Raw genomic sequence first — 27,159 nt, forward strand, 5'->3', positions numbered from 1 at the left:
GAGATGATAGAGATGTTAGGATAGAGATGATAAAGAAAACAGGAAGACACAATGAGAGATAAAGGAGGTGCTGTAGAATTGGTGGAAGTCAATGTCTTGTTGTTTTAGTGTTTATAATATTAACTTGTAAGATATGGATTTGTTTTTTGTTGTTGTTGCTTTCTTTAGTTTTCGAATGTTGATATCTTTTGAATGTAGATATCTTTCGTGTTGTTGTTGTGTGGAAAATACTAATAAAATTTATTTTTTTAAAAAAAATAGAGTGCAGAGGATAGGGCTGGCATAGCCATGAGGCGAAGTGAGGCCACCGGAAGGCCTTGAGACAGTGCTCCCGTAGCTGCCCTGCTGCCTCTGCTGCTAGTGAAGAAGTGCTACTGGCACAGATTTGTGGCAAGGTGTCACCGAAATTGTGGGAGGCCTCACCCCCAAAATCAGCGCTGATGCTGCTGTCACTTCTCTGTCCCTTGGTGGAGGCGGCGGAGCGGGACAGCATTCCTGTTCCACCTCAAGCGGGCAAATGGGGTGTGTCGCCCCGGATAAGGAGGATAGAGCAGGGGTGCGCGTACCTGTAATTCGGCTTTCTCCATGCCAATTTTGTTAGGCTCTCCCACTGCTCTTGAAGGTGAGGATGGAGCAGACACGGGGCCAGGAACTATGGCTGGACCACACCGTGTGTAGTTGGCTTCTTATATATCGTGACCAGTGCCTTGTGTGAACTTTGCTGCTGGGTTTTATTGCCCATTGGAATGCTTCAGTGACGTAGGAATTCTGCTGAATGGGAAAATATAATTATTATTTATTTATTTATTCATTCCCCGCCCTTCCCAATTCAGAAAACTGGGCTCAGGGCGGCTAACAACAAATTTAAAACACTTAATTGGTGCAACAAAAAAACAGCATAAAATACAGTATAAAACATGAATAACAATAAATTCACAATTCAACAATCAATTTAGGGGAGAAATCCGTCCAATAAATATTAGATGATCACCAGGGCTAGCTGGCTAAATTAGTCCTTTTGGGCCAGAGAGGAGACCAGGGGAGAATTAGCTGTGGGATCCCAAAGCGGGTAATCTTCATAAAAAGGGAAGGAAGGAGGATAAAAGATCAGGCTAAGTTCAAATTGAAAGCCAGGCGGAATAGCTCTGTCTTACAGGCCCTGCGGAAGGAAGTTAAATCCTGCAGGGCCCTGGTCTCATGGAACAGCGCGTTCCACCAGGTCAGAGCCATCACTGAGAAGGCCCTGGCTTCTCCATACTTCATGGATACACGAAGGCTCCTTTAGCTATGGAAGAGGTGGAGAGCATATGTCGGGCTCCATCTGCTATAAGCTCTGCTAACTGGGGCTGATAGGAGCTAGAATCCAACCACATCCGGAGGTTGGGTAATTCTTGAGTAATTTGGGGCTTCTGCACCCCACATCCCTGCTGTGTTTGTGTGAACAATTCACACAACCAAGTACTAAATCAGGGTATGATGGGGAAAGCTCTTATTACCAGTTTTTCTGCTGATTTTTGGGAGTAAATTTCTGAATTCCACTCACTTTCCCCCTGCCTCTCGTTCTTCCCCAGAGCTCATACGTGTTTCAATCGTCTTGATCTCCCGCCGTACCCATCGTTTTCCATGCTGTATGAGAAACTGTTGACGGCCGTTGAAGAGACAAGCACATTTGGACTCGAGTAAAACACAAACCGTAGTGCCCAGCATCTTGGACCTTTCGTGGACCGTTCCTCAAAGAATACATGAATGCCTGCATTTGCATTTCCTGGAGGAAAACTTGTTTTACAATACAGTTTGTGTGATGGAATTTCGTGAGTGAGCAAGGCTAGATTGGGGAGCTCTTACAAGCTCTGAAAGATACAAGTACATAACAAGGGATGTATTCTGTAGGGGGACACCTACAGTTCTCCAATTGACCTCTGTCTTTCTTTTTTTCTTTTGACCACCAAACTTTAATATTTGGTATAATTTAAGAATAAAGAGACAGGACAACAAGTGTTGAGCAGCATCAGGGCTACCGCATAAATCTTCCCTATCTCAAAAATGGATTTCACCCAAGTATTTGAACAGAGTTCAAGATGACATACGAAGTTTGGGGGTTTTTTTTAGCCCACTGCTAAATAGTAGGAAGTCAAATGAAAAATGCTGGTGTGCGTGGTTTTTAATATGATAGAAGTTAATTCCCAATGGTACACTACTTTATGTCATATACAATACAGTACTAAAATATGCTATACCTGCTTTACCTAAGACTTTGAGTGCCTGCATGGTGTGCACCGTAAAGATCAAATTTTCTGGGGCTTAATATGAAGGAAGTTGGCAGCAAGAATGACTTGCAGTTAGGTCGGTTGTACAAATGTATATGCAAATAGTGTCTTTAGCAAAAGATGAGCTACTATAAGAGAAAAATGATTGATTTAATGCTTTATACTGCATGAAAAGTGTTCCTTTTTTAAAAAAAACAACAACTAGACTTTACCACAGCATATCAGGAAAAAAAACAACCTCTTACACAGTAACTTTTGTTTATTTTTGTAAAATCATGATATTGATTTCCTTAAATTGTAAATAAGAAAATAGAGGAAAAACAACCTTTTTTTGAGTTCTTTTCACTTTTCCATGCTTAAATAGATATCGTTCTTGTGTTTGATTCTATAAGCACTCTCAAGGGATACATACATATATAAATATAAATATAAATAAATATATATATATATGCCTTTTATTTTTATAAGGGTAAGATATTCCCGAAACTATTTTTTGCACTGAATGTACCAAAGTCAAAGGGACATTGTGAACTGACTGGCAGAAAACTGCATCACTCGTACAAACCTGTAAGAAGTAGCTGCTTTAAGAAACAGAGCTTTCTTCACAGTGCCATGTCTGTAGATAATATCAGGACTGTGCACATTAAGTAATAATTTTGTAAGGCTCACTACATGTATAATGTGTAATATGCATTTATTTCAAATGTATTTTTATTTGTTTTGGTTTTCCTTTTTCCTTTTTCATCCATTAACTAACTTTATGGAATAGTGTTGAATACAGATATTTCGTATTTTCCCTGCAAACATTTTTCTTTTGTACAGCACTCTTACAAGCACTACAGAGGATCTGGAAAAGAAAAGAAAAAAAACACACAAGATGGTCAGCACTTAAAAAGGACGAACCTTCGCTTAGGAACCTTCACTCAACGTTTAGCAGCGAAGCATCTCCAAGGTGTAAACTGTTTCTAGTGTCTTTCTAAGCCTGCATTTTCACTGAGTAGTTTTCTTAAACAATGTTTATTAAAATGAACTACTTTTTTCTATGATATACCTGAAAGCATGAATCCACCATGTCAAACAAGCATTTAATTTCAGAAACATTAAAAGGTTTGAGCCTATTCCTCGCAAGAATCTCCCATGCTGAAGGCCAATTTCATGTGTTGCAGTGGGGAGCATGGTATCCACGGTTTTCCTTTTATTCCCATGATCATTAAAAAGCAACACATTCCGCCGAAACAAAAGTTTCTAGGACCTACTAGCCTAGATAGTACCTTTGGTTTTGCAAGTCCTTGCTGCGAGGGAGACAGATCTGAGACTAGGAGTAACCGCAGAGCTTTCTCCCTCTTCACGTTGCTGTTGATGGGTATTCCACGTATGCTCTTCATAGTTGTCTCTGCTATGAGATCAATCTCCTGCTCACCTGAAGCCCAGCATAAAGGTAAAGGTAAAGGGACCCCTGACCATTAGGTCCAGTCGTGACTGACTCTGGGGTTGCGGCGCTCATCTCGCTTTACTGGCCCTGGGAGCCGGCGTACAGCTTCTGGGTCATGTGGCCAGGATGACTAAGCCGCTTGTGGCAAACCAGAGCAGCGCAAAGAAACACTGTTTACCTTCCCACCGGAGCAGTACCTATTTATCTACTCTCACTGGCATGCTTTCAAACTGCTAGGTTGGCAGGAGCTGGGACCGAGCAACGGGAGCTCACCCCGTCATGGGGATTCAAACCGCCAACCTTCTGATCAGCAAGTCCTGGGCTCTGAGGTTTAAACCACAGCGCCACTCACGTCCCGTCGAAGCCCAGCATAGCAAAAGTCAAAAATAAAGACTAGCCTTGCACCCTCTCCGCTTAGAAGCTTGGTTTTGTTGGCAGTGGAGGTGGCAGCTGGTGATACAGGGGTCATCCTGAAAGACAAAAAAGATTTTTTTTAAAAAAATTATTTGATTCCCTTAAAAGTTTAGGAAGAGTCTATGAAGCTCCAGACATGTAATTTCATAACGGGTCCAGAATTGGCACTGTGTTTCCAGAGGCCGTGGGGGGGGGGTGAGATGACTGGCGCCCACTTGTTGGGATACGACAATCTTTTATACATAAGAGGCCAGTATATAATGTTGACATGATCACATAATGCCCTTTCTTGACCCGTTTTGAAAGAGTGGCAGGAACTACTGTTTGGTAGTCTCTCGGAGAGGTTTGCCCTTTCTGGAAGATGAATCAAATGGTTAAAAACCCTTCAGGTCAATGTGCATTACTTTGCATTTACTAAGAAACACCCCCCCCCCAAAAAAAATCACCAGTCTACACTGTGCTGGTGCCTAAAACAGAAATGAACTTGCAAGCAGTCTCCATCTATCTGAATTAACAAAAATATTGTTAGATTGTTAGATTGTAATCAAGGCTTGTTGTGCCCTATGGGACCGCCTCTCCTGGTATGTCCCACAGAGGAACTTACGGTCTTCAAATAAAAACATCCTGAAGGTTCCAGGCCACAGAGAGGTTAGGCTGGCCTCAACTAGAGCCAGGGCTTTCTCGGCTGCGGCTCCAACCTGGTGGAACGCTCTGTCACAAGAGACAAGGGCCCTGCAGGACTTGACATCTTTCCGCAGGGCCCGTAAGACAGAGCTGTTCCACCAGGCTTTTGGTCAGGGCGCAGCCTGACTCCCTCCTTTGGCAATCTCCACAGAACTTTAGCTTAATGGTTGCCAACAATTTGATTTTAATTATTTTTTATAATGAAATGTTTTTAGAATATTGTACTATTTATCGTTGTTAGCTGCCCTGAGCCCGGCTTCAGCTGGGTAGGGCGGGATATAAATAAAATTTTTTATTATTGAGAATTGTGGATGTACTGGCCTACAGAAAACAGCTGTTCACGAAAACACAAATGAAATGCCTCCTTCTGTCACAGGTAGAATGCCCTTCAAACTTGACATGAGCCAACAGTGTGACGCGGCAGCTTAAAAAGCCAATGCAATTCTGGGCTGCATCAATAGGAGTATAGCATCTAGATCAAGGGAAGTAATAGTGCCACTGTATTCTGCTCTGGTCAGACCTCACCTGGAGTACTGTGTCCAGTTCTGGGCACCACAGTTCAAGAAGGACACTGACAAACTGGAACGTGTCCAGAGGAGGCCAACCAAAATGGACAAAGGCCTGAAAACGATGCCTTATGAGGAACGGCTAAGGGAGCTGGGCATGTTTAGCCTGGAGAAGAGGAGGTTAAGGGGTGATATGATAGCCATGTTCAAATATATAAAAGGATGTCACATAGAGGAGAGAGAAAGGTTGTTTTCTGCTGCTCCAGAGAAGCGGACACGGAGCAATGGTTCCAAATTACAAGAAAGAAGATTCCACCTAAACATTAGGAAGAACTTCCTGATAGTAAGAGCTGTTCGACAGTGGAATTTGCTGCCAAGGAGTGTGGTGGAGTCTCCTTCTTTGGAGGTCTTTAAGCAGAGGCTTGACAACCATATGTCAGGAGTGCTCTGATGGTGTTTCCTGCTTGGCAGGGGGTTGGACTCGATGGCCCTTGTGGTCTCTTCCAACTCTATGATTCTATGATTCCTCTCCTTCTGTCCTTCCTTGAGTGGTATAAGAAAGTCCAAACAGTGCTATATTTGCACACATTTCTAGCAAACCTCTGCCCTGACCTTAAAAAGCTTAGGAAGGTGTATGTAACTGGAGAACTGGCAAACAACAGAACAACTCTCCTCAGAAAGGTTCATGTTTCGAAGTGCAGTACAGTCGTTTGAGATAAGAAGGCAATGTTGCTAGAAAAGGAACCATGGGATTTAGTTTTTAAAAAATTGTCCTCATAACTAAAGAAAATTCAAAATGGAAATTTAAGCCTATATAATCCAGAAGGCTGTGAGTGCAACAACTCCCATAGCTCACGAGGCAGGAAAGTTCAGGGATTTTACTTTCCTTAGCTGGTAAGTCTGAATTTCATAAACCCGTTTTGTGTACTTGCCAGGCTATACCTTCAGATATCGTTACAGAACATCTTCAGATTTAACATAGTTAAATGTTTTTGTAAGTTTCGGGGTTTGGGGTTACAACACAATTGTCCCAAACCCCATGCCACCCTGCCTTAGCTCTCCAGTAATGTCAGTTTACCACTTACTCATATCCTGGTGTAGGTATGTATTGTGAAAGCATAGATTCTCAGAATCTTTCCTGATGGTGAGAAGCCAAAATCTCGTTTTACACCTAATACGTCTCCAGAAGGATTTTATCTTCACTCATTTAAGAGAGGCTGAGAGGCAGCTGCAGAGAGATTGGGGTGGATTGTTTCTCAGATTTTCTTAGAGCTAAAGGTTAAAAATGGGGAGGGCAGGAGAGAGAGAAATCACAAAATTGTGACACCTTATAGTGTGTATAGATTCAGTGATTTGCTTGTGGGCAAGCAAAAGCCAGGTCTTCCTTTCCACCCGTCGTGTCACAGGTACACTTGTACAACAGATTTCCTCAAACTGAACTGCAAATGAATGTTCCATTCATTTTTATTTTACTTTCCCATAGCAAAATACTGCGAGTTATACTTGGGATAATGAACGAATTCCCTGCAATGGACATGCTAGATAAGAGGAAAAAATTGGATGGCATGGCATTAACTTAAGTAATATGCATTCCTCATGCAATAAAGGTCTGTAGGTTGCATTTCCTTTTTAAGCTGTTTGATCGCCCAAAATACCAATAGCCACGGTGTCCATATGGAAACTTGTCCGTCTAGCAGAGGGAGCTGCGAATGCTGATTGACAGGTGGAATTAGCCAGAAGGCAATACACTGTAGTCAAATTCATTCATCTAAGAGAATGTGCTGTGGCCATCAGCTTTTATTAATTACTAGGTATGTTGTTTGGCTTCTACAATTTCTGCTCAATGCTCTGGAATGACTTGTAAAATCAATTAACATTCTGCCCTTTCACCTGCAGAAGCAAAGATAGCTGAGCATAATGATCTGTAGCTTCTCTTCCAAGAGGTGTGTGGACTGGAGACAAACAACACGAGACGCATCTTTTCTCTTTGTTACAGCAAGCAGCTTCAGAACTATTTTGAATATATATTTGCATGGTTATAAGGATTCCACCGCCCCCCCCCCCCGGAATGATACAGATTTCATTCAATGAAACGGGTGCATTCAATTTGATGCCATCACTCCCCAATCAGAGGCATAAGATGAACAATTGCGTGGTTAGATTAGGAGGGCATCTAAGGTGAAATACAACCCCGATCTAAAAGGCCAGGCTGTGCGCAATATAAGCTCCACGATAAAGTTGTTCGTCCCAGTTCACTGAATATATAGTGAACATACACAACATATAATCTTCAAAGGAAGTTGGAAATCCGGGCAGTAGCTCTCTGGCAGGGCTTCTGAAGGAAAGTCTCTGGCAGGGTATTTAAAGGGGCAGAGAAGCGTGAGCTGGCATTTTGCTTGCTTTTTTCAAGTTACGGGAGTGAAGAAAGTTTTGTGGTTTCTTTGGTGCTTCCAGAGATCCAACAGGGCTTCCGTTGCTAACGATGAGAGTTGCATCTGCTCGCTTAGGCTTTGACATCTGAAGTGTTAATCACAGCTGTTTATAAGGCTGTGGATTATCAGTTGCAGATGTTTTCTGAGCCTTGCAGCAGATGTTGCAGTGATATTTCTGAGATGCTCTCTTTTTTTTGGATGGAGGGAACTCTCTGTAAATGTTAAATGTCTGATAACACTACTGGTCTCAAGTCTCTTTCCGTTTAGTACAGAGCAATATGAATATTGTTTAAACACCAAGTTAACACATTTGGAACTATCCACATGTATAACTGAGCAGATCTGAGAAAAAACAACAATTATGGCATACTTAATATATTGCACTGGGACATGAAGTAGTTAGCAAGTGATGTTAAGAATAGTTAATAGTCAATAATTAGCAACTGATGTTACAAATGCCTATAGGTCACTGATTCATTTTTATTTAATTTATGGTTGTTTAATATAATTGATAGTTCTAGAAAGTTGCCTGTCTGACAAATCAAGGATTCCTTAGATGATGATATTATTATTATTATTATTATTATTATTATTATTATTCCCTGTGAAATTATCCAGTCATCTATTATTGCTGTCTAATTTGCCATTTGAACTATAAATTAAATAGCACCTGCCTGGACTCTTCTGGGCATTGAGCTCCCTCTTCCAAGAAAATGTAAGAATATTATTTATTTAATATTATCTTAACTCTAGCGCTCCTTTAGTTCTTTATTTACTTCTTTATATGCTGGCCACCCAACTGTCTGGGAGGTTTGCATAAACAGCTAAATACGAAATACGATTCGCAAACACTAAAACCAAAATAAATCACAAAAAGTCCAGTGAAAAACAAAACAATTTGAAGTCAGTATGAAACATAGCAACTGTGAAACAGTTTAATCCAGCCAGTAGGAACTTTGTGTAAAAGCTCCTTAGGCACCCAAGGGTCTGTAATTAAAAGGTCTTGGGAAACAAGAAAGTCTTGCACCTGGTGTCTAAAAGATAGCATACGCACCAGGTAAACCTGTCGTGGCATTTCATAAGTGGTGCCACCACCAAAAACACCTCCCTAGTAGATGTCTGCCTCACTTCAGTAGGTGATGTGGAAGCTGGAGAAGGGTCTCAAAAGAAGATCTCAGTGCCTGGGAAGGGCATATGGAAGAAAGTGACTTTTTAGGTAACCTGGCACACAAGCTCTTGTAAGTCTCCGGGACTGGAGGGGTGGGGCAGAAACAAAGCACATTACTGGAATCACTGCGTTGATGCAAAAGTGATGTCACTTTTGGTTGGCTACCAGGATATTTTCAGAAGCACTTTGATCCATTTGTATTTTGGTCCATTTGTAAACCGCCTGGAAATGTTCCAGCATTTGCACTTGCTTCCAGTCCATTTTAAGTTTTGGGGCTGTGGGGGGGCTTTTTTTAAGGCATTTTTTTAAAAAAAACCACACACCCTACTTGCCATACATCCGGGTTTTCCCAGACATGTTGCCAATTCAGCCAAAATCTGCCCGGATGCCATTTGCGCAGCCCGATTCCCAGATGTGCCTGGGACACATGGCAGCCCTATATGTGTTGCTTTATGATTTTGTCCATAATATAGTTGCTTGAATGTAGCTGTTCTTTTTTCTCTCAACCAACAATAAAAGGTGAGCCACATTTAAAATGACTGTACTGCTCAAGCTAAAATACTTCGCTCCAGAGAGACACACACACACACAGAGAGAGAGAGAGAGAGGGAGAGAGGGAGAGAGGGAGATCAGTTTGTCCATGCGCTGCTAAAGATGTTTCTTTTCCAGAAGGACAGGTTAGGATTCTTGCACTCCTCCCTGCCTCCATTTCCGGCTTTGGGAGCATAATTGCTTGCTGACAGCTCTTTGACTCAGCTGCTGTGTTCTTACAACTTTGCATAATGATCGTATATCATTTCCATTGTTAGGTATACGAGGACTGTTCCGTAATAACGCAACCACCCACGTTTTGCTTGGCACCGTTTGGAAATGGTCACTCAGCTCAGCTGATTGCTCCGGCCCAGTTTTGTTTACCTTACATAGGGATCTGACGGTGGCTGTTGTCAAGGAACACGATCCTAAGCAACTGCTGGGGAATCCTGCTGATCCAAGACGGGGTCAACGGAGCCGTTGAACAGCTACTCCTTTAAGACCTGGTAGATCCATGCAGTGATTGCGGCAAAGAAAAATGCAGTGGGAGTATGGCCCAAGCAATGTACGTAGTAATAATTCAAGCTAAGCAGCCAGCTGGTGGCATGAATCGAGAGAGGGAGACGCTACGGCATTGCTTAAATCATTTACTGTGTGCAGTCACTCCATTAGTAGAAGTATTGTGACAGTTCTTGCAAATGTAGCAGCTTATCAGAAGATATTTGTGTTGGATCTAGACCTCATCATCATACCTGTGAGTCAAGCCCTGTTGATTTCAGTGAACCACACAGGCAAAGGAAAATGTTTTGCTTAACTTCATGGTTATCAGGTTATGGGAACGCATGTGCCCCTGCCCACCTGTCAAAGTGGCCCCTTAACATTGGGAGAGATCTGGATTTGGCCCACTGACTGGATCCATCCCCCCTTTACGGCTTGCTCTTTGCTAAGGGTACACTTGCCTGTTGCGGCGAAAGCCCTGCCAGCTCTTTAAAGACTTTTGTAACATGCCAGATTTCATGAAAATGACTTGTATTATTTCTGAAACATCCCAGAAACCTTTAGACTTCATCCTTTTGTTTCGGTTCTGCAAAAAGCACATAAGCTGAGGGAGAGAGCGCTGCAGGATACTTGCAATGACTGAGGATTCTAGTTTCAGGTAGTAGATGTTATCTCTTTGTACATTCTGGATGTGTTTGATGCATTGTCGTATCCTTGAGATTCCTCATTTTGTTTACTTATTATTTTTTAAAATAAAAGTAATTTAACAATGAAACGGGGAGGGGAGAAATGGGGGGGAAGCCATGAGAAACAGACAGGAGAAAAAAGTGAATGCGACAAAAATGCAACCATCAGCTCACATTAACATACAGTACAGTGACCATCAGATGCAACAGTTTGGGGTGTTATAAATTCACTCTTACCAAATCAGGATGGCAAATTATATATAAAGGGATAGAACAGTTTAGATTTTTAGTCTGATGTTTAGTGGATATTTAGTGTTACATTTGTTTACTGGAGGTACTTTCTTTGAGAGAGAGAATTTCATTAGAGGTTTTAAACATATAAAGCAATATATATCCAAACTCTCTTATGGAAAAATAATAAAAGGCAATATATCAAAAGAAAAGAATAATATAGAGAAAGAAAATAGAAAATACTGTATTCATTATCTTCATAACATAAAGAAAGAAAGAGAAAGAAAGAAAGAAAAGAGAAGAAAAAAGAAAGCCCTCCATCACCATTTTATTTCAATCTTCTATCTGCATACCAAGAGCTAAATCTGCCCATCTCCCACCTGGGAGGTCTCCCCCATTCCTCAGCCTCAGCATTCCACACCCTGAGAAAACCCTGTGATCTGTCTCCCACACAGATCTCTTCCTTTTCTAACCCACAATTATCTGTACAAATTTTATTGGAAGTACTTTATGAATGAACGTTTTTCTCCAGAAAGCATTTAAATCCATTTCCCCAGAAAAGGGCCTATACCTTGGTTTAAGAACAGCTTAGTTTATGAACAACTTGGATTATGAACAACTTGCAAACCCAGAAGTAGGTGTTTTGGTTTGTGAACTTTGCCGTGGAAGCAGAACATGTTCCGCTTTCTGTTGAGTGTGTTCCATTTGTAAATTGAGTCCCCCGCTGCTATGGGAAAGCACGCCTTGGTTTAAGAATGCTTTGGTTTAAGAACGGACTTCCGGAACGGAATAAGTTCGTAAACCAAGGTACCACTGTACTGCAGGATAGGAACATAGGGAGCTAGCTTAATATTGTGTTAGACCAGTGGTCCATTTACCTCAGAATTGTCTGCACAGACTGGGAGCAGCTCCCCAGGGCTTCACATTGGGCTCTTTCCCCCACCCTTATCTTGAGATGCTGAGGACTGAACCTCAGATCTTCCTCACAGAAAGCCTTTCTTGATAATTTTAAATGTTTTATTTTTAATTTGTTGTAAACCATTCAGGTGGTTTATTGCCATCGAGAAGCATATGCATGTTGTTAAATCATATAAATGAATAAATGCTCCACAGCTGACCTATAGACCTTCAGGATTCAAGGCCTGAATAAAAGAAATACTCAAAATAAAATAAAATCAGCCATACTTTTTAATCCCTCTTTCTTCTGGTGGTTGTAATTCTGTTCCCATCCAAGCACATACAGGTTCCACTGGAATCAGCATGTAATTGAGGAAAGGGTTATAGGCATGTGGGTTGCGGAATTATGGTACATTGAGCAGTTAAAACAATAGAGTTGAACATCTCACAGACAGTTAAAGGCTGTTGTTGAAGAGGAAATGTCGCAGTGGCTTCAGACACCTATAGATTTAAGTACCATCTTACTTGGGCAGATTCAGTGATAGCACTATTTAGGTTAGGTGTTCTCTGTTCTGGTCACAGTGATTATAAGGAGGAGTGATGCAGGGGATCAGTTCATATGACGCATTTTGCACTTAGTCACATAACAGCCAATGTAATCATCGGTGTATCTCTACTTATGTGCAATTATTTGACTGTGCTTGGCTTCCAAACTGGGTGGCGTCATGGTTGTAATGGGTGACATCAGGCCACCTGCTACCAGCCTTGTGATGGTTCAGATTATTTTATGCTGAAGCTCAGCAAGTGGGAAGCTCGGGTTGGCGCTCTGCCAAATTGCGTTTGGTGCCAGAACTCAAAAGCAAAGCATTCTGGGAACTCCCATGTGTAGGAACCAGTGTAGAAACAGGCCAGCACAACCTGTGATTCATAAATGTTGCCCATGAGCCAGGCATTGGGACCTTCCAGGAGCTTGATAAATTTCCTAGAGATGGTGGGGTTGTGCTTGTCTCAATGCATCTCAGGCTATGTAGGTCTGTGCTAGGCTATTTGACCTGGTGGCCGCTCTCCATTTCTGCCTCCATATCCAGATTTTGTGCTTCACAATAGCCTTGTTCAGATGTGCTGCTTGCATGTAAACCCTGCCTGTGAGCACAGTGTGTGAGGACAAGTGCACTAAGATCTGTCTTCTTCTCCTTTCACTAGTTGGAGGCTGAGTTGTGATATGGGAGCCTCCTCTAGTCATGGATCCTGCATGACATAGAACCCCGTGAAATACAGGTCTAGATCAGAATTGCATATCTTGAACGGCAGCAGTTAACAAGGGATATTTCCCAGCTTCAACTGGGTGTTGAACCTGGGACGTTATAGACATAGCTGTCAACTTACAGATTTGAAAATAAGGGACCAGCAACCTCGAAAATAAGGGATCAGCAGCCAAAATAAGGGATTTTGCGGGTGCAGGTATGTTCAACTTCTGAGCCCCTCCAAGCCAAAAGCAGAAAGCCCAGCCATCAGCCAAATGAAGCCTCAATCGGTGGTTCCCACAGCGCAGCAACCCGGCAAAGGGGATGCAGCAAGGAGAACAACTGTCACCTCTCTGCTGGGAAGCGCTGAGCAAAGACGAGTCCCCAGGCAATGCGACCGATTTGATCGGCACAAGGCATGCAAGCTCCACCCCCCAGTCGTTCTTAGACTCCTTATTGGGTGAGCAACGCAGCCAAGCAACCCAGTTGGAGCCTCCCTCCTCCCTGGCCGGCAGGAAGGGAGGGAGAGGAGCTGCTTCCTTTGAAACCTGGGAAATTTAAGGGACATCATCAATAAGGGACAGCAGTGGGACATGGCGCTGGGATAAGGGAGTTTCCTGCCAAATAAGGGACGGTTGACAGCTATGGTTCTGCATGGAGAGCTTATGCTCTGCCACTTGTACAGATAGCACACGAGGAGCAGACCCAAATAGGACTATTATTTTTGCTTATTCTGAGTTTCTATTGTTATTCCCCCCCCCATCACCTGTTTTGTCCTCTCTTGCTGGCTTCTGTAATTCTGTAATCGCCTGGCTTCTGTAATCCAAGGTTAGATTGGAAGAAATAGCTGAATCAAATTAATTTTGTTATGTTTGCAAGAATTGCCACTATTTGTCCTTGTGCCGAAGACCTTAATATAAAAGACTTAACACAGCAAAGAATCCTGGGAATGTATTACAGCATAACACGAAACCGATAATTTGTGGTCACTAATATCACAGTGCATGAGATATGCGTGAAATGTGGCCACATCTATTTAACTGGGCCTAGTGGAAACTCAATTAACTCAAGGACGTGCTTTTGTTATACAACATGGGACCTAGTTCTCTCAAACAAGCTTGCTCTCTCTCCACAGTCATTTCCTTCATTATAAAATGCCACACAAAGAAGCTTAGATACGAACCACATGTTTTTGTGACATGATTGTTTCTGGGTTTTTCTCTTCTTAGCTACTCATTTTCATATGGCATAGACCGGTTCCTTCTTTTTATATCTCTCCATCCTGTCTGGCAGACCTCAGCATACTAATCCATTTCTGCTGCCATCACTGTTTGTTTGTTCAATGTTCTCCTTTCCACTGTTGGTGACATGTTTATTGTGGGATAACCAGTCTCAGATAACCAACATGCTTAAGTCAAATTAATACATGAGTGGGTTAAAACCATAGAGTAAGCTGTCCTGCCAGGCTTCGCTCGCCTTGGGAGGAACTATGTAATCAAGCCTTTCTCCCCCTCAGTCTTCCTGATGAAATCAGTGTGTCAAGAGGCATAGCTGCATGGTCCTCAAAAGTCATTCCTTGTGTTCCAATAATTTAGAAACTTTCAGTGCTTTGGAACTAAGCCTAGCTTTACCGCTTGTGCAACCTTTCTGAATGCTGTACGGAAAAGCACATGAATCTGACCTTCAGAGAGTTTTTATGTAAACCATTTTTAACTTACCAAACATGTGGCTTTTTTTCTATATTGGGGAAGTGGAAAAACTGTGGAAGGAACTCACCAGGGCATATTGTAAAGCTCCTGTGTCCTATATTTCCAAGTTTGCTGCATATTTTGTTATTTTTAAAATCTCTAGTGGGGTTCTCTCACCGAAGAGTACTTGCCCCAGACTTGGATCTTGGCATGCAGGAATTCTCCTTTTTTACCTATTTTGCCCCTTGCACCATCAATTATCTCCTTCATTTCAGAACCTTTGGTTCACTTCCTTTAATCTTTTCTTCACTGGAATTCTCTGTCTGTCTTTCTGTCTGTCTGTCTGTCTGTCTGTCTGTCTATCTGTCTACTCATCCCCCACGCCTCATGCACGTAGCCTCTGTGCACTAGCTACGTCACTTTCAACATCAGTGCCAATGTTCTAATTCTTCTCCTTCAGAGATCTGGAACCTGTGTGGCTGGACTCCAGCCCCAGCTAACATGGCCAACGATGAACAAACAAGGAGCAGTAACATCTGGAGGACCACCCCAGTTCCACTTCAACACTCCATCTCTTCGACACTTGCTTTATCCTCTCCTTTATCTCCCCATCCCTACACTTCATTTATCTCTCCATCCCTACACTCCTCACTCCGTACAAACGCATCTGCTATTCACTCTATAGCTTCAATCCCTTGTCATTTTCTGTGCCATTATGCTTGGGCAGCTGTTTCTCTCCCTTTCAAAGCCTTATTTCTTTCCTAAAGCATTCCTAGCCTGAAGCCTGGTCTCCAGATGCAGAAAAATGGGGTGAAGTGGCAGAAGGAAATATATCAACCCCCCCTTCAGATTGCAGGTGGGACATTGATCCTTGCTTCTCTTCTTAGCAAGTGTGTGTGTGTGTGTGTGTGTGTGTGTGTGTGTATAAAGAGGTGGGAGGAAGACATGTGGATAACAAGCATCCTTATTTTCCAGGTACAGTCCCAGATTCACACAAGCCATCCCAGTTTCTGATTTCATCCCATAATGTCCTGCTTTTCCTTTTGTTGTTGTTTAGTCGTGTCCGACTCTTTGTGACCCCATGGACCAGAGCATGCCAGGCCCTCCCTGTCTTTCACTGCCTCCCGCAGTTTGGTCAAACTCATGTATGTATCTTTGAGAACACTGTCCAACCATCTCGTCTTCTGTCGTCCCCTTCTCCTTGTGCCCTCAATCTTTCCTTTAGTACGTCCCTATTTTCATCAGAAAAGTGTTGGGAGGGTATGGAGTTATGTGACTCACAAGACAAGGAAATAAGTAACTACAGTGGTACCTCGGGTGACATACGCTTCAGGTTACATACGCTTCAGGTTACACTCCGCTAACCTAGAAATAGTGCAGAACAGAAATCGGGCTCCGGCAGCACGGCAGCAGCAGGAGGCCCCATTAGCTAAAGTGGTGCTTCAGGTTAAGAACAGTTTCAAGTTAAGTACGGACCTCCGGAACGAATTAAGTACTTAACCTGAGGTACAACTGTAGAAGATACCTAAGAAGATATCTGAAGGCAGCCCTGTATAGGGAAGTTTTTCAATGTTTAATGTTTTATTATGTTTTTATATATGTTGGAAGCTGCCCAGGGTGGCTGGGACAACCCATTCAGATGGGTGGGGTATAAAAAATAAATTTATTATAATTAGTAGTAGTATTAATATTAGTATTAGTATGGAATAGGACTTCCTTGTTTCCATTGGAGAAATGTTGGAGGGTATGCAGTTTCATGTTCAGTTTCATACCTAGATTGGCACAAAGTGTTAAAAGCCATGGGATGATAATGGTAGTTCAGCTTTTGGCTCAACATTCAGAGAGGTTTTCGTGTACGCGGGAAATGGAAGAAGGGGCTGCCCTAATCACATAAGAGAAGCAATGCTAATGATGCAATCATTATTTAACAGGTGATTCCCCATGTGTGTTTGCTGTCTTCATTAGGGGAACTTCTCCAACCTTTAACTAGACACAGGCCTAGCATCCTGTTCCAATGTGATACTTGTAGAGGAGCAATCTCTCTAAATGTCATTCTGTCCTGCATCCTCCAGCCTGGTTGGATGTTACTGAGATTGGGGCACCAAGGTAGCACCCACCTCTTCTGGTTGCCTCTGAGCAACCTGGAGGCGTATTTTAAGGATGGGAAGGAAATTCGACTTGCATTTGAATGTGGATCTACCTAAATTGCACTTCCCAAATCAATATGAGAACTGAAACATAGCTATCTTTTGCATTTCTCAGAAATTTGTGATTCAGTCCTCCAGCCCCCTCCCCAGAAAAGGGCATGTGTTAGGGGAAAGTGTGCCTAAGAATGCATATATTAATGAAAGCAGTGTTCTGATGGGAGAAATTGCTTGCAAAAAAGGTCTGTGCATTGGGCAAAAATGAGTACTAAAATGCTGGCAAACTTTCTTGATGACTTTTTAAAAAAATGCTAAATATTCATAATATCTTTGGACCACTTGATTGTTAAAAACAAACAAACAAACCACAAAGAAAAAGAATAAAGCAATAAATTATCAGTAAAAACATCTAGTGAAAACATTCGAAAAATTGAGATTAGCAATAAACTAAATACAGATTAAAACACACATGGAAATCTGGCTAGCGCAAAACTGGAAAAACGAGAAAGGGGGAGGAAACCAGAATTGACAGATTTATCTATCCCTAATATATTTTGCTAATGTGCCTGATAGCTGTGTTAACAGACCAATCTTTCATGAATTTATCTCATTCCCTTTTTGGTGCCATCTCCATATCTTGATTTGCACCTCAAGTTAATAATCTTTTGCAGTGTCTTTCTTTATTTTAAAGGCAAAAGAAGGGAACACAGTTTTCCAGCATGATAACAGAATACGGCATGTGGCCATCTTGTAACGCTCTATTAAAAGAGACCTGCCTTTCTTTTAAGGGTAGTTGAGCAGATGGTAAAATGTACAGGGAGAATTCCAAGGATGACATTTCATATTCCCTGTAGCTAATTAAAAATTGCTGGCTGCTCCCAGATACCTCTCATTCTAATCAAGGTATTCAAATTGCGTTGCAGTCAATGGAAGTGTAATCTGTTGCCTGCAATTTCATTTTCTTGTTTCGTTTCACACAATGGCCATATCATTCAATTGCCTTCCCTGGTTTAAACGGATCCCAAACATACCTACTTACAGAACCCAGCTAAAGAGGGGCTTTAGCATTTAATTGCTAAATAAAGGGCTTGTGTTCTAAGCGACACAATTAACAGCCTTCCAAACTGCAGGCTGTTTGCAACATGAAGGCTGTGTGTCTCACTCAGGGGTGGGGAACCTGAGGCCTAGGAGCTGAATGCAGCTTTTCAGACTTTTCTGTCTGACTGTATAGACTCTTACGCGTGCAAACACACACACACACACACACCCCTCTTGCCAGACCACACCTTTCGCCAGCCTGCTTTGCACCCTCCTCAGGTGCTTTTACCTGGCTGGGATGCATCCTTGAATTGTTATTGTGCTTCTTGCCTTCCAGGATCGAGGATGGAGAGGGGTGTGTGTGTGTGTGTGTGTAGAAACTGGTGTACACTACAAAGTTAAATTGTACAGTGGTACCTCGGGCAGGTGGCGCTGTGGGTTAAACCACAGAGCCTAGGACTTGCCGATCAGAAGGTCGGCAGTTCGAATCCCCGCGACGGGGTGAGCTCCCGTTGCTCAGTCCCTGTTCCTGCCAACCTAGCAGTTCAAAAGCACGTTCAAGTGCAAGTAGATAAATAGGTACCGCTCTGGCGGGAAGGTAAACGGCGTTTCCGTGTGCTGCTCTGGTTCGCCAGAAGTGGCTTAGTCATGCTGGCCACATGACCTGGAAGCTGTACGCCAGCTCCCTCGGCCAATAAAGCGAGATGAGCGCCGCAACCCCAGAGTCGGGTTACAGACGCTTCAGGTTACAGACTCCGCTCACCCAGAAATAGTGCTTCAGGTTAAGAACTTTGCTTCAGGATGAGAACAGAAATCTCGCAGCAGCGGCAGTGGGAGGCCCCATTAGCTAAAACGGTGCTTCAGGTTAAGAACAGTTTCAGGTTAAGAACGGACCTCCAGAACAAATTAAGTACTTAACCTGAGGTACCACTGTAGATTCCTTGCTTTGCTCACTTTTGCCTCTTTCCCTTCCTGCCATTCACAGGTGCCCCCCCCCCCCGAAAGGAAAGGCAACCCTTAAGCTGAAACTGTTTCACCACGTCTGGTCTATCCAGTCAGCTAAATTCACCTTGAAACCACACTTTTGTGTCAAACCACCTTCACCCTTATTGATTGTTTGAACAGAATTTGAGTAGCTGCAGAAGAACGATGACTGGGTGGCTGAATCAGGCTGAGATGAAGGAGACGGTTTGGGCAGGAGCAGGTAACCCAGTGGGGCGGGGTCACAACAAAAGCCTCCCAGCAACAGCGTTGCTACAACTTAATATACAGTTTAATATACTACAGCGTCTGCCTTGACCTGCATTTCCCACAATCAGTGCTGTTTCCGTTCCCCTGCCAGTGCCTGCTGTTTCACGAAAGTTTCATAACTATTTTTGCAACGAATGTAACTTTTATTCGCTCCAATCTAACGGAAATCCCAGAGCAATGTAGAGAGAAGTCTTTGCAGACTTGAAAACAGCCACAGTGGTGCAAAATTGTAAATGGAAACTGATTGTGATTTCCCGGAGAAACGTGTGAACTGCTGCAATTTCTGCTTCCTTTTTCCATTAGAATTCTCCCAACTGCCCTAGAGGAGTGAGGAGACCGTAAGGCTGGTGCAGTGTGGGCACAACAGCAGAACCAATCTGGCACTTCTGCCAGGGTGCCCACACAGCCCCGCTGCTGCCTTGTTGAACTAGCTAGGCCATTGGCTTGATCCAGCAGGCTGCTCTTATGTTCCTATGTTACTGATGCTGCCGCTGAAGGTCTACAGCTGGGGTTCCAGCCTCCTAGACTGTCCACTTCTTGGTGTGGATCAGGTGAAAAGATAATACAAGACTAGGCCCTCCAGAACACAACTGAGAGTGACGGAGAGATACCTCCTCCTTCTTCGAACAGATCTCAACAGGATTAGCTACAAAGGAATAAACCACCAAAGCAGATCGCCAATACCGACGCCAACACATCGAGAATGGGAAAATTAAAGTGGTTCTAGATACAGAGGGTGTGTGGAAATATAAGAACAAAAATACCAAGTTGGGACAGATCAATCTACCCGGGCCATCTGGGCAGTTTAACCAGGGAAAGCTGTAAAGCAATCATAACATGTGAAAAAGCTTCGGGTCATTTAATGAGCCACTATTATATTGGTCAGCATAAAATAAGAGAGTGAGATTCAACTAAGTTGGACTGGAAGAAATTTAAAGTGTATCTTGAGAATTGTTGTCAAATTAAGGACTGAAAAGATGTCGAGGGGTAAGAAATAAAGATTTATAGCTGTAAACTATAAACCATAGGGAAGAAGTTTTAAGGAGGTGATATGTAAAAATTGACTGAAGGGTTGCTAGAGAGAATTGTGAAATAAGGGTGCAGAACAGGAGAGGTATGGGGAAGTCTTCAAGTTTGTATGATCTGTGTTTTTTCTTTTTCTATGTTGTATTGTTATTTTTTCTTGTTATGTTTATGTTGTTATGTTTATGTTGTGAAAACTTAATAAAAATTATTATTAAAAAAAAAAAAAAGAGATTCAACTAAGTTGTTCTGTGTGCAGAACAAGATGCACTCTGCTCGGAGAGGGTTGGAGGAACCCTCAGAACAGGTTTAGGGAATGGTTTTCGGTGAGGATAGGGGGAAGTCCTGTTGGGTGTATGAATCTCATTCCCTATGCTCATACCCCACTTAGTATCCCCACTGTACTCCACCCATAGTAGGCAAAATTTTAATTCACCAACGGCAGCAAAAAACAAACCAACCCACAGTCAAATCTTGGGCCAGCCTGGCTTGTGCAGGAGCAGTTGAAACAAATGGGTACTGAATTAGAATACTATTGTGCTGTTTCGATGACCATTTCCTGGGGATTATACCTTTCTGTCATCTTGAAGGTCCTTTTCCCGTAGCAACCTGAGTCTAGGGATATCTGCCTAGAGGAGCCCGTGCATAAAATAGTGGGAAGAGGAGGAGGAGGAGTTTGATACTATCATTTCAATTACGGTACTCAGCTGTTGCTCTTGGACGTGGTAGTGAAATAAGCGAAGCCCACGGGTGAAAATTTGACATGTTGAAAAACTTCTTGTCTTAGCCAGCATTTGCATGCATGTGTGTGTGTGTGTGTGTGTGTGTGAAAGAGAGGGAGAGAGAACACTAAATATAGTAAGGGCGAGGCTCCAGTGATGCAGATTAGCTGACTTCCCTGAGGGCTTTATGGAGTCGTGTGGTGGAGTATAAATCAGAATAAAATAACAGGAACAAACACAGATTTCAGTACAAGTATGTTATCCATCGCTGTGCTCTGCCACTGTAATATCAGGGGGAAGCCAAACCCTCTCCTTTTCCCTCAGGCAAATTACTTGACACTGTGGTGTGGCTAGCCAAGCAAACTAAGGATGGTATTGGGAGGAAAACTGGATATATGTCTAATCTGATCATTCTCTGGTGGCAGATTTGGGTTCTAGAGCAGTTTAAGCTCTTGGTCATTGTTACAGCTGGGCAATATATCAGTATATCGTCCAAAGCTGGTTTGAAGTCCATACTGTATTGTGATATTGGTTTCATAATTTTTGACCTGGCAATATATCGCGAATCATTATGTGTGTTATGCAAAAATCACAATGTGGGGGAAACCGTGAAGCCAGCCAATGCCTCTACATAGCTCCATCTTTATTTCAGACATCATGATATATCAGCCTATCGTGAAATTTAGCTGGTGATATATTCCTGCATCCCTATACATAGAGAAGGCCCCATTAGTTTCATACCACTTTAAGCAGTTATGTCTTCCCCCAAAGAATCCTGGGAACTTTGGTTTGTTAAGGGTGCCGGAGGGTTCTTAGGAGACCCCTATTCTCTTCACAGAGCTGCAATTCCCAGAGTTCCCTGTAAAGAGGTGTTGGTTGTTGAACTGCTCTGCGAATTGTAGCTACATGAGGGGAGTAGGGGTCTCATGACAACTCTCAGCACCTTTAACAAACAACGCTTATCAGGATTTCTTGGGGGAAGCCATGACTGTTTAAGGTGGCAGGACAGGGCCCTGCCCGCCCCTGGAGAAGCAAGGAGATGCCTCTGCATGATCCCACTAAGAGAGGCTTCCTGTTTTGCCTCAGGCAGTAGGGAAGAGCGGCCCTTGTGGTATGATACAGTGGTACTTCGGGTTACAGACGCTTCATGTTACAGACGCTTCAGGTTACAGACTCCGCTAACCCAGAAATAGTACCTCAGGTTAAGAACTTTGGTTCAAGATGAGAACAGAAATTGCGCGGCGGCAGTGGGAGGTCCCATTAGCTAAAGTGGTACCTCAGGTTAAGAACGGACCTCTGGAACGAATTAAGTTCTTAACCAGAGGTACCACTGTATTGCTTTAAATGTTTATTGCAGGAGGGCCTAAGTTTACTTCCTCCTTAACCATAACTGATGACCTGACATACTTGGTATATTTAATACGGGTTTCTATTTATTTTCTTCTCAGTGCTTTGAGTAACTGCCAGAGCTGTAGCTAGGTGATCTTGTGCCCCGGCACAACTGTCCAGATTGCGCCGCCTAGCCATGGACAAATTAGCTCTTCTTTCCACCTCTCCTCCAACCCCCTCACCCACCCATTCAATTCACTCTCTATTTAAAACCATTTCTTATGAGGCAATAATCAATATTTATATTTATGGACATATTTTAAAGCCGATTTTACGCCTCCTCCAATTGCCTGTGCCCCTGGGGGGGGGGGGTCCACCTCGCCACCCCCTAGCTACAGCCCTGGTAACTGCGTATACTGTGTGTGTGTGCTTGTGCCAGTGTGATGTAGTGGTTAAGAGCGGTAGTCTCGTAATCTGGGGAACCGGGTTCACGTCTCCGCTCCTCCACATGCAGCTGCTGGGTGACCTTGGGCCAGTCACACTTCTTTGAAGTCTCTCAGCCCCACTCACCTCACAGAGTGTTTGTTGTGGGGGAGGAAGGGAAAGGAGATTGTTAGCCGCTTTGAGACTCCTTCGGGTAGTGATAAAGCGGGATATCAAATCCAAACTCTTCTATGTGATCACGGGACACCTTTACCTACTTTCCCAACAAACCAGGTGCAGCCATGCATAGCCATGCTGAGTGCATTGCCAAAAACCCTTGCAATAAATGCAGTCCTATCAGGGACTCAGCAAACCTTTGCCTTTTTGCTGCTTGCCTTGTCGGGCGGGTGCCAGGCCAGAGGGTTGCCTTTGCTTTGGCCTGGTAGGTCATAAGTTATTCGGTAAACCAAGGGTTGGGAACCTGTGGCCCTTCAGATGTCACTGGACCACAACTCAATTGGCTGGGGCTGATGGGAGTTGGAGGAGAGCCTCCCACCTCTGCAGTAAACGGACTTTACCATCTCGTGTAGTCATAATTCTCATAATGTTCCCTCGGCCTCTGACTCCCCTGCCCCCTATTTTCCATATAACTTAAATTCTGGGGTCCTCGGAGGGGCTGTGTTCTGCCGGCTATGTTTTTTCTACCAAGTGCGGTGCGTGCCAAAAGCTCTGTATAAATAACAAATGTTGCAATAATATTCCCAGGGCTCTCCGCTTCTTAAGTGTGTGTTTGTTTGTATGGCTTTCGGAACATGGCGGAGCAGAGCGGTTCTGGCTCCAGAAGGGATCTGCGAGGAGACATAATAAGGCCAGGAGACGCGCAAGTGCTGTCATTTGCTGCGCTGGCCCCCATGTTCCACAAGAGTGCCAAGCATCTTAATTGTAGCTATCTTTTTTAATTTTCATCCTGTGCGCTATCTGGCATGCTAGGAATGCCGTGTTTTTCTTTTCATGCCGTGCCGAACGAACTCCGAGTCCTAATCCGGTTGGGCTCTTGGATGCGTCGAATACTTCTGCTTGCTTGTTTTTTTTCCCTTTCTTTTTTGGCAGAGCGACCTGGAATGATAATGAAGCAGGTGCGTAGGCTCAGCTTTGACAGAAATGTATAATTCTGTGGGAGGATCCTAGTGAAGATCCTAGACTGCGATAGTGGAAAACAGAACATCAGTTGCCAATCGTGAAATTTAGGTGGAAGGTTACATGAGATTGAATTGCTGGGAGAAATGTGGCGGATGTAACTTAATGCGGGCAATGGGCAACGGAAAAGCTTCGGTGTGGTGGTGGTGGTGGAAAATAGCTTGTGGCATCAGTTCATGCCTAGGTGGCATACTACAGGATGCAGAATCTAACCCAGGATCTGCAATCCTGAGGATCTTCATTCTCACACATTTCTTGCATGCCCCTCGAGTGTTTGGAGATGTACAGAACAGTGGTGCACTCCTTGCCCTGATGACTTTGAGAATATACTCCAGGTTGCTTAGTAAAGGTTAGTTACCTAGAGTTGCATCCATCTAAGTCACTGCACATCACTCCTGATCTGTTCTGGGGGCTTCGGGAAATTCCCAGATAAGATTTGGGGCAATGAGTTTCTGTGCCACACACCCGCCAAAAAAGAAGAGGTGGGGTGCACTCACTCGCCTTGTGGAAATGAGATGCTCTTGTCAGGGTGAATGGGTCTGCTTCCATCTGCAAAGGAGGTACCGGTTAGGTATGGGAAGACTGCACCCTCCTATTCCGACTAAACATTAGGAAGAACTTTCTGGCAGTAATAGCTGTTTGACAGTGAGACAGACTCCCTCGGAAGGTCGGCTCTCCTCTGTTTGAGGTTTTTAAACATGGGTTGGATGGCCACCTGTTGCAGATGTTTTCATTGTGATCCCTGCATTGCAGGAGCTTGGACTAGAGGGCTCTTAGGGGTCCTTCCAACTCTATGATCAGTGCCTCCACCCCCCAGCCTCCCTGCTTCTGAAGTGGTTGAAGTTGGGGTGGGAAGGCGCAATCCAGTCCAGGTTCCCACCGTTCGAGCACCCCTTTCTTTTTCCATAGCTTCCTCTTGCACCCCTGCCTGCCAATCCATGCTCAGTCCTATCACCTGTGCTATACAGTGCTGTTTTAAACACCTGCTAAAATATTTTCTGCTCCAGTGGATCTACCCAGACGCAGACGCATGATTTGGTTGTATCTGCCAGTGTGGTGTAGTAGGTAAGAGCGGTAGACTCGTAATCTGGTGAACCGGGTTCGCTTCCCCGCTCCTCCACATGCAGCTCCTGGGTGACCTTGGGCTAGTCACACTTCTCTGAAGTCTAAGCGCCCCACTCACCTCACAGAGCGTTTGTTGTGGGGGAGGAAGGGAAAGGAGAATGTTAGCCATTTTGAGACTCCTTCGGGTAGTGATAAAGCGGGATATCAAATCCAACCTCCTCCTCCTCCTCCTCCTCCTCCTCTTCTTCTTCTTCTTCCCTTTGTTTAGTGTTTGACTATGTTTGACTATGTTTATTGCTCTTAAATGCCTAGGGATGTTTTTACATGTTTCAGATGCGTTAAATATGTTTCTGTTTTCTTTTTCAATTGCACTGTTTTACCACAAGTGTGTGTGATTCCATGAGCTCTTTTGGAAGGATGGTTGGGATAAACATTTAATGAAAGAATGGAATGCAAATTGGAATAGGGTACAGATTCTGTACAGTATCGTCATAGCAAACGGAGGCAGTGAGTGTCGACAGTTAGATAGCCACTCAGAAGCAAGAGAAGAGGCATAAGTATCCTTAGGAGAACACCAAGGTTTGCAGCGGTGCCCCCCCCCTCCCAAATGGGCAAGGAACGGAATGGAGTTTTCTAGAGGAGGGGCTGGCTGGCTGGCTGGCATTTTGAACAGGGATGCCCCTTGTAAGGGATATTCCAACTAGGGATGGGAGAAAAATTTGAGTTAATTTGCATTTAAATATAAATTTCCCTAATTTGCACTTTCCAAAACAATACATGGACCAAAACACAACCCATCCTTTGAAATTCACACTTCTCCAGATTCTGCGGTGCAGTACTCCAGCCAACTAATCTGTCCAAAAACATATACACTGGAATAAAGTGTCTGTAAAAATTCACATAATAGTTAAAACCACATGCAAAAGTGTGTTATTTCGGGGGGAAGCGTATTACAAAGATGCGTCTAATGGGCAAAATTGCACGGAAATGTGTGCATTAGGCAATAGCCACACTGATGAATTTTCATGACTTTAACATCACTAACGTATACATGTGACAAACTGAATTTAAGGTCTGAGAAATTAGAAACTGAAATTGACACATTCACTCATCCCTAACGCCAGCAATTTTAATGCAGGTTCTCTAATAGCAAACTTGGGTGGTTGAGTCTCTCAGCATGTAAGCAAGACAGGGCCACCCAAAAATAAAATAGTGGCTTCTGCATCCACAGGGAATGACTTAGAAATGCAGAAGTATATGCATTTGTGATTTTAAAAGCAAATGGCTTAAAAAATAATAATAACCCCAGTCGACAGAAATCTGTGGGCTTACACTGTGCTGATGGTGGTTGAAACGATAAAGAGAGAGATTAAAGGGCTTCTAAAGAATGCAGGATACAGGCAGACAGTGTGAGTCTGTATAGCTGAGAGTTGTAGAGGCACAAAATGTTTTATGTTGATAAGGGCAGGTGGGGAGGACAGAGGAAGAGCTGGAGATCTGACCTGATCAAGCCCCAGAGAATATATTGTAGGATTCCTTGGGTAGAAGGGGGGAGGTAATAATAATAATAATAATAATAATAATAATAATAATAATAATAATACCCTACCCATCTAACTGGGTTTCCCCAGCCACTCTGGGACGCTTCCAACAAAATATTAAAATACAATAGTCCTTCAGATATTAAAAGCTTCCCTAAGCAGGGCTGCCTTCAGAGGTCTTCTAAAAGTCAGGTACAGTGGTACCTCGGGTTACATATGCTTCAGGTTACATATGCTTCAGGTTACACACTCCGCTAACCCAGAAATAGTGCTTCAGTTTAAGAACTTTGCTTCAGGATAAGAACAGAAATCGTGCTCCGGCGGTGCAGCGGCAGAAGGACCCCTTAGCTAAAGTGGTGCTTCAGGTTAAGAACAGACCTCCGGAACTAATTTAGTACTTAACCCAAGGTACGACTGTAGTTGTTTATTTCCTTGACATCTGATGGGAGGGCATTCCACAGGGTGGGCGCCACTATCAAGAAGGCCCTCTGCCTGATTCCCTATAACTTCGCTTCTCACAGTGAGGGGACCACCAGAAGGCCCTCGGAGCTGGACCTCAGTCTCCGGGCTGAACGATGGGGGTGGAGATGCTCCTTCAGGTATACTGGACCAAGGCAGTTTAGGGACTTAAAGGTCAGCACCAACACTTTGAATTGTGCTCAGAAACATACCAGGAGCCAATGTAGATCTTTCAGGACTGGTGTTATATGGTCTTGGCGGCCACTCCCAGTCACCAGTCTAGCTGCCG

At 43.5% G+C, this 27,159-nt stretch overlaps 2 protein-coding genes across 5 annotated transcripts in view; both read left to right on the forward strand.

Annotated features, from left to right (window-relative positions):
* Positions 1-3,400, forward strand: part of HECW2 (HECT, C2 and WW domain containing E3 ubiquitin protein ligase 2) — a 193,857-nt gene extending 190,457 nt beyond the window's left edge. For all 4 annotated transcript variants that reach the window (XM_081855139.1, XM_081855140.1, XM_081855142.1 and 1 more), the window contains one exon: positions 1,572-3,400. In XM_081855139.1, coding sequence (XP_081711265.1) covers positions 1,572-1,683 — 112 coding nt within the window. In that variant the 3' untranslated portion in view covers positions 1,684-3,400. The remainder of the gene's footprint in view (positions 1-1,571) is intronic.
* The window catches only part of STK17B (serine/threonine kinase 17b), a 106,633-nt gene that overhangs the window by 46,876 nt on the left and 32,598 nt on the right, over positions 1-27,159 (forward strand). The window lies entirely within an intron of this gene.

This window comes from Podarcis erhardii (assembly GCF_964252035.2).
Source record: "Podarcis erhardii genome assembly, chromosome: 1".
Classification (NCBI taxonomy): domain Eukaryota; kingdom Metazoa; phylum Chordata; class Lepidosauria; order Squamata; family Lacertidae; genus Podarcis; species Podarcis erhardii.